We start from the raw sequence: 13,627 nt of genomic DNA on the forward strand, positions 1-13,627 counted from the left end.
TATTTTAAATGAAAATAAAACCACGATTTTCTAGCAGTGCCGCGAGCATCCTTGTGTTGATGCCGGGGTTGGGGAAGGGCTGCGAGCCCCGGAGCGGGGTGCTCGGTGCTCCCACGTGTTTGGGCTGTCCCAGGAGCTTTGGCTCATTGCTGACCGTGTCCCCTCTGTGCAAGGAAGGCGAGGACACGGCTTACATTTTGGTGTTGGGAGAAGGTCCTGGGTATTGTCCTCATGCCACGGCTCGGGACCGGTGGCATCCCTTTGGGGCAGCCCTGGCAGACCTCTTGAGCCCCAAACATCACCACGTAGGAGAGGCCAGGAGGTACACGGAGTGGTTTGGCACCGTTTGGGGGACGCCGGGGTGTGCGTGGGGCACTCGGTGTCGCTTCTCCAGCACCAGGTAAGTGCCACGAAGGGTCCCCAGGGATCTCCAGACAGGTTCCCCATGGTTTGTCTCTAAATTACAGGGTCAGGGAAACAGCTTTTGGGAAACCCAGAGCTTGGGGAGCAGGGGGTGAGGTGCTAGGGAGGGATTTTTCACTAGGTGGCAGCAAAGACTACGGGACTGCTGCTACAGGGGGTGGCAGGGGCGCCTTGGGGACGGTGTCAGCCCGCTGGTGGGGTGCTGAGCTGCTGGGGCTCGGGGGGGACAGGCTCGAGCTGCCTCCTCCTCCTCCTCCTCCTCTTCCTCTTCCTCCTCATTGAGCACCCACAGCCGAAATCCCCCTCCCAGCCTGGCCCTGCAGTACCCAGTGCTGCCCTTGGCCCTCAGAGCGTATTTTGGGGGCACAGTGAGAATGGGACGAGGCCGGGTGACACCTCATCACCTCGGTTTTTGGGAGATTTCAGCACCCTGGGGTGCTCCTCATCCTTCACTGGCACAGGAAAGGTGCTGCGATGCTTTCTTCAGGGGTTTGTTCTGCTCGTTTGGCTGGCACAGGTCTCTGAATGGCTATTTGCGCAGTGCCAAGCTCTTTTTGTTGTTATTTTCTTGTATTTGCACAGTTCTGGGTGGTTTTAGCCCAGCAGGGAGTGTGTTTGGTGGCTGAACTGAAGGCAGGGATGCTGCAAAAAGGTTTTGGCTCGGTCATGGCAGTGGGAAGGCGGAAGCGAAGGGCGGTTTGGGTGAATGCAGGACCTGGCTTATTTGGGCTGGCACCGCAGGGACTGGATGAAACCTCACGTGGGAAAGGAGGCTTCTGGAGCAGGTTTCCATGCTGACCTGCCTGTATTCTGGGAAGGGCACCCCGCAGCGAACGCAAAGCAGGAGATACTGAACCATCTCCCCCTGCTTCTCCCTCAAAAACCACCTTTTTGGGTTTTGTTTCCCAGCCATGAAGGTAAGCACAGTGGCGAGGTGCCTGGCTGGAGCCACAGGGTGCTGCCACCACCCCACGCCCGCCCCATGGGCGTACGCAAGTGCTCACGGGGTGATGAGGTAAGGCTGTGTGAGCACTGCATGCACATCTCTCCGGAGGCTGTGTAGGAATTTTCTCTGTCCCAGCACTGGGAATTTGCCCCTCCTGGTTTCCCCTGCTCTCCCGTATATGCTTGCGGAGAAGGTTTGGAGTTCTTCTGATTTTTTTGGGGACCCTGGTGTGATTTGGGAGCTCCTTTCTGCTGGAAGCTGGTTGCTTTCTTTTCTGGAGGGTGTTTGTCTGCTCCTGTTTGTTCTCCTGAGCTCGGTGACGCCTGGTTGAGTGTATTTACTTTTCTTTGTGTAAAGAAACACCACGTAGAAGCTCAGGGTGCACCAACCGTCTCCAGCAGCCTCCTGGCGTGGGACAGAGGCTCGGGCAGGTGGATGTCCATTGTGAGCGATTGAATCAGCCCACACAGGTGCTGGTGGAGTTCCTGCACTCACCAGCTCCACAAATCGCCCCCATTTTACCAGCCCCAGGAGCAGTGCCCGCACGGAGGAGGACTCTGCCACCAAGTCACAGCCACCGCAGACGCGATGCCATGGTGCTGCGGGACAGCCGGAGCCACCGCTCTGCTGGGTGCTGGCTGTAAGTACTCTCAAAAGAAGGGACAACAAGCGTAGGGCTTCAATTAAATTTTATTTGTGGTTCCCCCGGGAAGAAGTGGGACCCTGGAGGCGTTTTCTTCCTTCACTCCCTCCTCTTGGTTGGGCAGGGAGGAAGATGAGGGAGGTGATGTTGTCACAGCACAGACAGAAGTGTTCGTTTGCATTCGATGAGCAGCTCCCCTGCAGTCTCTGAGCGGTGATTGTACTCGGTGCTGCAGGGCAGGCGGTGGGGCGTGGAGGTGTTACACCTGGGTAATGGCAGGCTCAGCCTTGGCGGCAGTGGTATAGCTCTGTCTCAGCAACACGGGCCCCATGCTCAGAAAGAAATCCCCTTGGCAAGCAACTCGATGCCCTTTGGGGCAACTTCTGTGGTTTTGGATCTGTCTGAGTGGTGGAGGTGCTCTTCCAGGGAGGGCTGGTGCTGGGAGGAGAGCCCTGTGCTGCTGGCTGCTTGCTGTCAGTAGTGGCTCGGAGCCTCGTTTCGCCCCATTGCTGTCTGTGATGGTTTGTTTGGGTTCTGGAGGAGCCTGTGGGGCTGTATCTACTTACCTTTTTCTTCAAAACAAGGGAAATTGATGTTTCTGCCCCATCCTACTCTGTGCTGGTACCAGCACTTGTGGGACTGGGCTGCAAATGAGCTGGGTGAGGAGTTGCAGGTCAAAAACAATCCCTCGCCTCTTCCGCGGGTTATTTTTGTCCTGGATTTCCCTGGTCCAGTTGGCACCAGGGGTGTGGTTGCTCTGCCAGACACCACCCGAACAACTGGCTCCTCGTTTCTCAGGAGGTCATAGATTATTCCTTATCCTGCAACGCCATCTTGTTTGCTTTCCCACTGCCAGTCCTGTCTCTTAATAATAGGATCTGCTCTTAGATCCCATGTGGAGTCCAGCACTGGAGGAAAAGTGTGTTTCGTGTAGGCCGATCGTGAGAGAAGTATATTAAGGACTGAATCTCGAGCTTCAAGGAGACCGCGCTTATCTTTGGCTTTTATACCTCAAATTCTGCCCCTTTGTTCTCCCTGGTATGTTTTTTTTTTTCTTCTTTTTTTTTTTTATCTGGAGTAATGCAAGAACTGGTTTTGTGCTAGAGAAAGCACAGCAAATGATAACAAGAGTTGGGGAGCACTGCAGAGCCCTCCCCACCAAACAGAGATGACCTAAAATTGTAATGAGAAAAGAAACTTCAAAGCCTGAGTGTCACTTTCCATCTCAATTAAGTTTCCTTTTCTAGGATTTGTTTTCTCAGCTTCCTATTAATCTTCCAGCAGCTCAGAGTCAGGCTTTAATTTGTAATCAGAGCAGACAGAGGTGGGGAAGGGGGGGGGAAAAAAGGGGAAGGAAAAAAAAAAAAGCAATCTTCACACAGCCTAGGAGCACCTATCTGAAGAAGACAGCTTTTTTTTTTTCCTGCCCCAATCTTTCAATAATCACAGCATTCTCTTTTGAGTCTCATCACTTGACACAGTCATCTCAGCGTCATGCATTCTGCAGCCTTGCTGCTAAATCCAGGCTTCTCAAACACACTGAGCTGTAGGCACAAATTAGGAAAGTCCATAATGAAGTGTTTGGGGCTTGGTTTTAAAGGGGATTGCTAAACCTGGCCAGTAGAGCAATGCCCACAGCTAATTAAAGCCACCTAACGAGGGCGTGTTGCCTGCTGGGCAGAGGTGGAGAACTATCTTTAGCACCTCATTTTGCCACAGCAATTAGTGTAAAATAAATAAAATAAATAAATCGGCACTGATAGGAGGATTCCTTTGAAAGCAAAGGGGCTTTACTGGTGGGAAGTTCAAAGGCCAGCGATTTCCAGAGGAGACTAAGGCTTTGGGAGGAGGGCACTGCGGGTTGTGGCAGTGCTGGAGGGGTTACATTCTTCTTTGGGGAAAATCCTGCGCCTGGGCACCTCCCTCAGGCACTGGGGGTGGTGATGGCAGACAGGAGAGGCGGTGGTGGGGACGAGCATCACTTCTGGGCGAGCTTGGTGATGAGGGCTTTCCAGTCTGCTCTTTTCTGCGTGATGTAAGAGGGGGTGAGGAGCTGCAGCAAAGACTCCTGGTGGCCCCTGAAGTATCCCTGGCACAGAGCCTCGGCGTTACAGATCACATACATCCCACAGTCATAGCTGTTCTGCTGGGCTGGTGCCTTCTCCTCCACGAAGGTCACTTTGCCCACTTTTTTGCCCAAAAAGGCCTCCAGCTTCCCCGCCACCTGCTTGGCGTGGACGGAGTTGCACTTACTGTGGGAATCATAGTGGGCGAAGCACTTTTTGTCCCTGAAGTAAACCAGTAGGCTCCAGTGCGTGCCCCCAGCAGCCTGGTTGGAGTTGTCATTGATGGGCAAGAACACCAGCTTCTTGTGGAGAAGGTCTAGCGGTTGAAGGAATATGGCTATTTCTTCCTGGCTAAGGGCACATTTGATGAACTGAGCCACTTCGGGGCTGATAAAGCAAACCTGATCGCTAAATTCTTGGAACTGGTCGCTGGCAAAGTACTCGAAGGCAAAGCCAATGATGTGATCGTTAAGCCAGTTCGGGGGCTCCAGCAAGGCAAGGTCTGACTGCCGCAGCAAGCTGTCCATGTAGCTGAGAACAACAGGGTCCATCCTGCGCGGGTAGGGGCCGCTGCGCTCCAGGAAACTTCAGAAGCTGCAACACAAAAAGGGTAGGAGAGAAATTAGGCAATTAGACCACACCTTTGACAAGACACAGAGCCACAGCTATCTTGTGTTCCTTCTCAGCTAGCAGAAAACCAAGTCTCCCAGGCTGAAGGAGCAGCACTGGCAACACCTGCCAGAGGGCAAGGCTGAGGATGGGCTCCTTGTCTGCAGCATGCGACAGGCTGAGCTGGCTGCTCGTGCTGCTCTAGGAGCAGTCTGTGTCTCTGATGAGATAAAAATCTCATGGTTACAATCTTCATTTATGCTGTGAGTGGTTTCAAAGCAGTTCCTGCTCAGAAACTGCCAGCATTCCTTCAGCTCCGTGCTTTGCATAGAAAAAACACAAAAATCTTCACCTAGGAGAAATCAGTCAGCATTGCAGTGTTTTACCTGCATGGTGACAACCACTGTAACGCTTTGCACCACTGGTATTCATTAGAAAAAGTCTTTTTAAGCCTGCCTGATAGCATACATCCCCCTTTGCCCAGCAGACAGTGCCGCAGCTCCGTGCCAGACGCGTGACCTGTTCCAGGAAAACCTGCTGGTCCGCCAGCACAAGAGGCACGGCTGCGGTAAGGAGAAGCCAAGCACAACAAGATCACAAACAAACCAGCTCCCTGCCGTGGGAATTTTTAGGACAATTCTCTAGATACCTGCTAAAGATTTCAGTAATTCTTGTACTAGCGAAGCTGTCAAATCCACCAAGCATCTCTGTCTTTCAGCTTGGGTTTTAACTCACCAACATTTTGCTCATAAAAGATGTTATACTGATTATTTTAAGCTTCCTGAATTTGGGTTCAGGAGGTTATCTTGCAGCAGGTGTATTAGCACGGCTATGAAGGTGATCTTGAGAAGGGAAGAGTGTCAGTACTGCGTCAGACCATCCCATCTCTGGTAGCAGAGAAACCTGGTGAACGGCACTGCAACCGGCCACACGGACCAGATGCCTCAAGCTCTCCCAGCTCCAAACTGTTTTGAAATTCAGCACGGACACAGGCTGAGTCACTCATCTTGTTTTTGAAGCCCTTTTGATTTGTCTTTGCTGTTGGCTATCGCAGGCGAATGTGGCCACCTGGCTGCTCACGACCCTCCCATATCAGTCCGGGCACACCGAGCGCTCACATCCTTCCAGACAGAAGTGGGTCCTCACCCTGACCTGCTCTGTCCCATCTTTTCCTCCTTGTTTGTCCAGACTACACTGTGTCCTCTTAATCTGTGCCTGCTTACCACAAGCAGTGGCTGCTTATCCTTAGGAGCCATCTGGTAATGCAAGCAGATGCTAGCACCTTGGTGTCCCCACCCACGTTTGAGGACATCTTCAGGGGACTCGCCTGGGTTTGCCAGGCAAGACATCAGCCTCTTTTCTGCTTTATTTGTGCACCCCCTAATTCTGTTCTTTCCTGGTTCCTACCGCTCAGCCCAGCGACAGGGCCACCTCTAGCTTACATACAGCTCCTTCTCAGAAGCTGCTGCCTTCCTGGCTGAGAGGATTAAAGCATTTCCAGAAGGAGGTTGGGCAGCACACTAGGAGGTGCTGCTCAGCAGGCAATGGTCTGGGACCAGGCTGGGGTTGAGCCATGGGATCTTCCAAACACAAACGGCTGCTTTCACCCCGCTGCAGCAGCCCTCTTTTCCTTCCACTCCCCCATCCTCTGCCTGGGCTGCTCCTCTGCTGCAATGCAGCATCAGCCCCGAGGCATCTCTTTGGCTGTCTGGGAGCAAAGCAGCTCGGGGCGGCAGCAGTGCTGTTGCCTCACCCTCTCCTCATCTGTGCCAAATGCGGCACGAAAACATCTTGGGGTTTCTCGAAGCGCTGTGTGCAAACTAATAACGATAAGATTGCTTCGGTATGATTCACTGTGAAGAAGACACTAATTATCTGTTATGATAGGGGAAAGAAATCACGTGTTGTTGTTTACACCTCAGGAAGACGATTTGTGCTTCTCACTGCAACATGAATCATGAAAAAGCCCTTCCTGTCCAGGTATGCATAATCTCAGAAAGATTTAGATCTAATAAGTCTTGGCAGGGCCGCAGCGCACGTGACTCACGAGTACCAGAATGGCTGAAACACGCTGCATGTGTCATACGGCGGAAGGAAGGGCCGAGGTAGAATGTCTTGAAGAGCTAATAACTATTTGTGCATCACCGATAGACCTGGCACATGCCAAGCTGCAGGAGTCACTAAAAAGGAAGGGGAGCAGTCATTGTTATTTACACTGAGCCAAGCACAATGGTATTTGGACGCGCTTCCTATGTTAACGAACTCAAACCATTTCCAAGTTTATGGAGCAAATCCTTTGCAACAGCCTGTGGTATAAAAACAACACAAGAAATCCAAACCAAGTCCCAGGAACACAGTACCATGCCTAATTATAACCATGTTTCTTGCGCTATACATCACACAATGTTTAATGACCAGTTTAAGGGGGTCAGAGGGTCACTACTCACATAACTTTACACATACCCATACAGAGCCCCAAATTCTCCTTTACCACATTTTTTTTCTGCGTCATCATCTCCCAGCGATGTACAAAATACACCCAGTAGCTTTCCAGGCAAGTCGAAATGTGATTACAGGCAATGGACAGATGCGAGCATCCTGTGTTCTGTTAATTTTCCACTCTGCAGCAACACAGCTTTATTTATTTTTTGTCAAAGATAAAAAAGAGGGACATGTGGCCTCCTCCTACAGTCAGGAAGGGAGAATGGTTATAGCAAGTGCCTTACCACCACGAGATACTACTTGTAATTTCACCGCCATCTGGCATTTGTGAAGCTGCTCGTGAGTTGTGCTGGGTGCCTCACAGGAAAACCCTCCACAGCCCCACGCGCCCTTCAGAGCTGCTCAAGGCCAGCAGCAAGGACCGAAAGCACCGTGTCACAGAAGGCATCTGCTGTCAGAGAGCTCCCACTGATGCTAAAGGCACACTCACAGAGGGGCTGGGACACAGATCCCAATGCATGCAGCATTAAGGGGCTTTGGGCTCCAAGTGGCTCTGCTTGAACCCAGCCAGGATTTGCCTCCTTGAAGGCTCCAGCACGCTCTGTTCCAAGGTTTTCATGAAAATAGGAATAAACACTGATGCAGGCCTGGAACGGTTGTTCTGGCTTACAAGCAGGAGTCTGGCTCCTTCACTTTATTTGCGTGTCAGCAGCTGGGATTTGTGAAAGCCATGATCCCTGGCTCCTCAGCGCAGTGTTGGCTTACCTGATTTTGACAAGAGCAGCAGGGAGAAGGATAAAGGATCGCTCCAACCACCACCCAGCCCCACGAGCAAGCCCACCCGCTCCGGGACCCCCTCAGGGTTACCGACCTGACACGGCCGCGCTCTTACACGGGTCCCGCAGGCGGCCGCCGTCCTCGCATCTTCGGGTCTCCGCGGCAGGGCGAGGGGTCCGTGGCTGCCGGCCCCAGCTTGCTCCGTGCCCGGCTGGGGCTTCTGGTGCGGGGCAGAGCCTGGGTTTCGGAGCAGCTGGCAAAAGAAGGCGCAGCGGTGTTATTGTTATTGTTATTGTTGTTGTTGTTGTTGTTGTTGTGGGGCGCCCCGGGCACCGCCTCAGGCTGCCCGCGGCCGGCTCCTGAGGGCCGAGGAGGGCCCGGGTGGGCTGCGAGCTGCGGGGCCGCCCCCCCCGCTCCTCCCTCAGCCTCCCCAGCGAGCAAACCCCCTCCCGGCACAACGCAGACACCCCTCTGCCCTTCCCTATCAGCCCTGCCCCCAAAACCCCTTTTTCCTCACGTTTCACCCCAAAACCGCGGGGCCGCTCCCTCACCTGCCTCCTCGGCGCCGGCCGGTTGCCAGGCGCTGCCGTAAAGCGAGCGAGCGGCGCGTCGCAAAGCGGCCGGGGGGCGGGACCGCACCGTGTGGGCGCGGCTTAGACACAATGGGCGTGGCTTAGAGAGAACGGGCGTGGCTTAGACACAGTGGGCGTGTCCCTCCCCCGGCACCTCCCCCCCTCCCCTCCCGTCCCCACCCGGCGGCGCGCGGGCAGGCGGGCGGGCAGCGCGCGAGCCGCCCCCCCCCGCCCCTCCCTCCCCGCCGCCCCCCCCCCCCCAGCCCGCGGCGCGAGGCCCCTCGGCGGCGGCGGCGGCGGCCGGGATGCGCCGCGCCCGGCACCCCCCAGGTGAGCGGCGGGGGCCGTGGGGTGGGGAGGAGAACCGGGGTGGGGGGGGGCTGCACCCAGCGCCTTTGTTCCGCCCGCGGAGGTACCGGCGGGGAGGGAGCGGGAGGGCGCCGGGGAGGGGGCTGACAGCGCCGGGAGAGCGGCTGCGGGGCCGGGCGGCGTGTCCCGGGGAGCGCCCCGCGGAGAGCCCCGCGGAGAATCGGTCCCTCGGTGCCCCCCCCGGTGTCCTCCGGTAGCCCCCCGGCACCTCTCGTCATCCCCCGGTCTCCCTTCGTCACCCCCCGGTCCTCCCTCGGCATCCCCCGGTCCCCCCTGTCACCCCCGGCATCTCCCCGGTGCCCCCCCCGGGTCCCCTCCGCTTCCCCCGGGACCCCTCCGGTCCCCTCAGCACCCTCCGGTCCCCCCCATGTCCAGCCCCCCCCCGCCATCCCGGTGCCCCCGCACCCCCCCCCAGCCCCTTCCAGCCCCTTCCCGGGGAGGTGCGGGCACTGTTGCTTTCTGGAATTTTCCTAAATCCGTGCGAATCGTCCCCTTTTTCGCTCCCGGCAGGAATGACCCCCCTCGCGACGAGGCGGGGAGCCGGGGGTGCCTTTTGTTGCGGGCTTCGCCCCGCAGAGAGCCTCGCAGCCTCCTCCTGCCTCGCTCCGTGCCCCGCAGCCGGGCTGGGCATTGCTCGGAGCTCGCCCAGCCCCTGCTGCAGCCCTCGTCGCCCGCTGCACCCAAAAGGGAGCGATTTCAGGAGAATTCGGCGTGGTGGCGAGGAGAGCTCCGTTGCGGGGAGAGATCCCCAGCGTGGCGTTGCGCTAAACCCATCGTGCCTTAACCCATGGTCCCGTCACCGTGAAGAGGTTCCCAGCTGGGGACATGGCTTTCTGGCTGGCTTTGTGGCTTCTCCTCCCCGAGGAGCGCTCGGAGGCGAGGCGTGAGTGTCGCCTTCCCGTGCGTGGCGGCAGTGGGGATGACGGGAGCGAGGGACGAGGCCGGAGCACCGCCGTGCCGGGCTGCCTGCGGGGTCACAGAGACGGGCGTTATCGCTGGGCGGCATCTCCTCCTCGGTCACTTGCTCCGGGGCCGCGTGATAATCACGCTTGCCCTGACGTTTTTGAGTAAATGTCAATCGTGGCGGCTTATCCAGTTGTTTAAATTTAAATTAAGTGAGAAATTGCCCTGTTCTCCCTTATCGAGGGCTGTTCTGCACTGGGATGCTCGTGCTGGGCTCTGGGGTGTTTCCCTGTGCGTCCTGCCCTAGAAGACCTGCGGGCTGACCGCCTTGCTCTGCTTGTGGCAGCTCTCCCTCCTGGCCCCATTTTTCCATCCTCAAGGCTGTTTTGAAAGCTCTCGGTCCAGGCTGCTTGGAGCAGGGGAGATAATTGAGCAGCGTGACTGGCGAGTGATAAGCTCTTGTTTCCCGGTCTATCAACGATGGTGCGACTCGATACTAGCAGTGTACAATCGGGGATGACGTTACAGATTAAAATCCCATGGTCAGTCGGTGGCAACTGTGATGAATCTGAAGGGAACCAAGCTGCTGCTTCATTTGGATCGCTTGATTTTCTTATTTCTTAAGGAGTATGAAAATGTAGATTCAGCTTTGCAGCGTGTGCGTGCCTCAAATTTATTTCTTCTACGCATCCACAGCTCCAGTTATGATTTGTAAAATTCAATTTTGCCTTTTTTTTTTTTTTTTCTTTTTGTGGGGATCTGCATTGTAAGCTTTAAAGGTATCAAGTGGCTGATGTGACGTCTGCTGTTGCAGTATCTTTTAAAAACACTGGTGCTTACATGTGCTACCTAGTAGCACTCTACCCAAATCTTTGGGAACCTTTGATTCCATTTTTAATATTGGGCCAAACATCTAAATGTCATGTGCCTGAATTATTTCTTACCATGTCCGTCTTAGTGAGCGTTCATCAGGTTTGCAAGAAAACCTCTGAGAATGTTAAGCATGCGAGGTCAGGCGCCCGGGAAACACGAAACCTGAGGTTACCTGTACGGCCGTAATTTAGCCCATTTCGAGGCAGAGCTGTACCAGAAATCCTAATTGCCAGTCCGCCACTTGATTTCCCTAAGGATGGTTTCCAGCTCTGGCACCTCGGGACTCCCAGTGGGGATGGATCCATCGCTCCTTCGCGTCGGCCACGAGTCAACAGGGGGAGTACTGGGAGCACAGGGACGGTGCCGCTCCCCGCGCTGGTTCCGCAGCTCCACATGCAAAGCCAGCGAGGAAGAATGAGGTCTGGGACCAAGCCTGCCCCATAATCCTGAAGTTTTCGTGGTCTCGAGCTGCCAGTGTTTAGTGAAACCGCGAGCAGAAGCGATGTGAGTGTTTCTCAAGGCGTTTGTCAGGTTTGGAGTTGTTTTTTCTTAGTGAGCACAGCAAGCAGCGTGTCTCTGATTAGAAGGCCATTTTCTGCCAAATTCTGGTTCTCGTTCAAACCGTGGAGCTGTTGAGTATAATTCCTTTAAAAGTACATTTATCGGGGGGAACGATGCTGTTGAGCTATTTCTGCTGAAGCGTCCTAGCTGGTTTAATTTGATTTGTAGAAATTCCCGCTTCCAGTTCTTTCCTAAATAAAATGGAATCGCGGTTCCGCTGGCATGTGAAATACTTGAGAAGTAGTAACACAAACCAAGTGCTTCAGAAGAGCTGCTGTCTGCAGGAAGAAACCTGACCGTTCCTTAGATGAATTGTTTTGCTGCTGTGTGACTGTGAGGCTCAAAACACGCTCGTCGGGTCGTTTATGAGACGTTTGGCTGCGTTCTGCAGGCCGGCTCCCCAGGATGGGATGGGTGCAGGTTCCGGCTTCAGAAGACGAGTTTTTGTTGGGTTTTTGTTTTTGTTTTTTGCTGAGGTTAAAAAGAGTGCCTTATTTTCTCAGGCTTCGGTACTGTGTGCCTACATTTGCTTAACTTCCTCTTAAGTGAATGGGATTTCTCTCTTTTCTAAAAGTAAACATGAGCATAAATATTTAAAGGCTGGCGGCTCAAGTTTGCAAATTCAAGACTTTCTCTAGCATTCCTTTAGACAAGAGCAGGATAATAAGAGATTTTTGGTTGTGTCTGGAGAGCTCCTTGCTCCGAGGCGCAGCTTGTTAATTGTTGGGACTTCCTGCTACGTGGTGGTGGTTAAAATGCTGCGCCGTGTTTTCAGGTTGGGCGGCTGGGATTATCGCTTGCAGGGAGCTGTGAGAGTCAAGTGCTGCTGATGGGATGTGCGTAGAGCGTCACGACTGTCTCCTGATCGAGGTCAATTTTATGGTCAGTTTTCTGTGTTTATTTTTACACAGGCCAAATTTTTCTGTATGCTTCGGGTAGGTGTGGATGCGCAGGTGCCTGGGATTTAGCCTAAGTAAGCTACACAGGTGAAATGCTTGTCAAGGATGAAGGGGGGAAAAAAAGGAAATGCAATTGTCTTTGTTTTCTGGGGAGGACTTGGTATTATCTTGCTGTCCTGGTCAGCAGGTTGAGCACCACAGTGATGCACTTCTCGCTGGTGTGACTGCACAAAATGCTTTACCTCTGTATCTTAAGCAAACACAAGCCATGCATCCTCAGAAAATGTCAAAATTCAAAAAGGGAGGCATATTGCAGGGTGATTTTTAGAACTGAAGTGATTCGTGTATCTGTCCTAGAATATTAGCAAGAGTTGGGGCTCTGTGACTAGCAATTTTTTTCTGTGGGGAGGAACTGTGCAGCAAGCAGGTACCCACGGAAAAGTTTTGTAGGCAAGGTGAGACCTGTCCGTCTTTGCCACAAATGCTTTTTGTTGTGTTTTTTTTTTAAACCACAAACTTTAATGCTGCGCAATTGTGTATTGTTGCTTGTAGCTTTTTTTCCTTTACAGTGAAACTGCTTTCCTTCCGATGGAACAAAAGCTGCTTTGCAGCGAGTGGGGTGCCGATGAGCTGCCTCATCACTTTCCCCGCACCCCCTTGCATTCCTGCCTTCACAGGACATTGGGATCATCGGGATCAGAAGCAACCCGAGCAGGTCACTTAGTCCAAAATCCTGCCCATGGCTATAGCTGGCTAACATTGGTCCTCCTTGCCCTGTGGCTTGCAGGTTGCAATAAAAGAAGGGCAGGGAGAAGTTCGGGCATCCAAATGCTGGATGAAAAGTGTCGGGGGAGAGCAGGGTTATCCCTGATCCCTTCTTCATGGAGCTCTGCAGGGCGCGTCCCTCGCTCAGTGCCCGCTGGCATGACGTGCTGCCACCTTGCACGGCGTTTCTGTGTTGCTGTTAAGCTGATGGAGCCGTAGGCTCCTGCCCAAAGAGGATCTGAGCTGGCTGAAGATAATCGTGGCAGGGGAAAGGAGAGAGCTCTCAGCCGGATCAGTTTGCTGATACCTCCTCACTCAGCAGCCTGAAGCTGGCAGGCCGACAGCGCTGCCCGCTGACGGTGCTGAGCTCTTTGGGGGTGAAACGGTCGTGCTCCAGGTGGTCGTGCTCCGTTTTTCTAGGTGAAACAACACAAATAAACAATACATAGCTGCTCCTTCAAGAACTGTCATTGCTCGCTACTTGCCATTAAATTGAGTGTTCTCGTTGTTGCTTTTGAGCCCCACTGGGCATCCGTGCAGCACGGTGGGCTTTGGTGCAGGATGGGGCCGTGTGTTATGTGTGATGATGCTGATGGCTCGCGTGCCGCTTCTGTGCGGTTAGGAGAGGATTAGCTGTGACTTCTGCATTTGCGTTTTCTGGTTTTCCTGTTGCCCTTGTGACTGGGAGCTGGGTTAAGCCTTTGAAACGAAATGGGCTGAGAGCCCCGCGATTCGAGGGATACTCTGTCAGTCCCATGACACCGCAGCTCGCTGGGCTG

The 13,627-nt window shown here is 54.1% G+C and overlaps 2 protein-coding genes across 11 annotated transcripts in view; one reads left to right on the forward strand and one right to left on the reverse strand.

Moving 5' to 3' along the window:
• Positions 1 to 1,991: 1,991 nt before the first annotated feature.
• The window catches only part of MYO9A (myosin IXA), a 193,809-nt gene continuing 182,173 nt past the window's right edge, over positions 1,992 to 13,627 (forward strand). For 8 of the 10 annotated variants that reach the window (XM_082769067.1, XM_082769077.1, XM_082769073.1 and 5 more), the window contains exon 1: positions 8,721 to 8,808. The gene's annotated coding sequence lies outside the window, so the exon portion shown is untranslated. Of the gene's footprint in view, positions 2,010 to 8,720; positions 8,809 to 11,136; positions 11,155 to 13,627 lie in introns of those variants that run through there. The other 2 variants (XM_082769071.1, XM_082769072.1) reach the window with 2 other exon arrangements.
• Positions 2,048 to 8,537, reverse strand: SENP8 (SUMO peptidase family member, NEDD8 specific). Its single transcript, XM_082768726.1, has 3 exons — positions 8,458 to 8,537; positions 8,001 to 8,159; positions 2,048 to 4,672 (listed from the first exon to the last, which is right to left on the reverse strand). Exon 3 carries the CDS (start codon positions 4,627 to 4,629, stop codon positions 3,991 to 3,993), a length of 639 nt encoding a protein of 212 aa, XP_082624852.1. The 5' UTR covers positions 4,630 to 4,672; positions 8,001 to 8,159; positions 8,458 to 8,537; the 3' UTR covers positions 2,048 to 3,990.

This window comes from Aythya marila, assembly GCF_965140915.1.
Source record: "Aythya marila genome assembly, chromosome: 11".
Taxonomy (NCBI): domain Eukaryota; kingdom Metazoa; phylum Chordata; class Aves; order Anseriformes; family Anatidae; genus Aythya; species Aythya marila.

Excerpts from the sequence above, each read along its gene's own strand:
- SENP8 (XM_082768726.1), bottom strand. The coding sequence starts at position 4,629 with ATGGACCCTGTTGTTCTCAGCTACATGGACAGCTTGCTGCGGCAGTCA.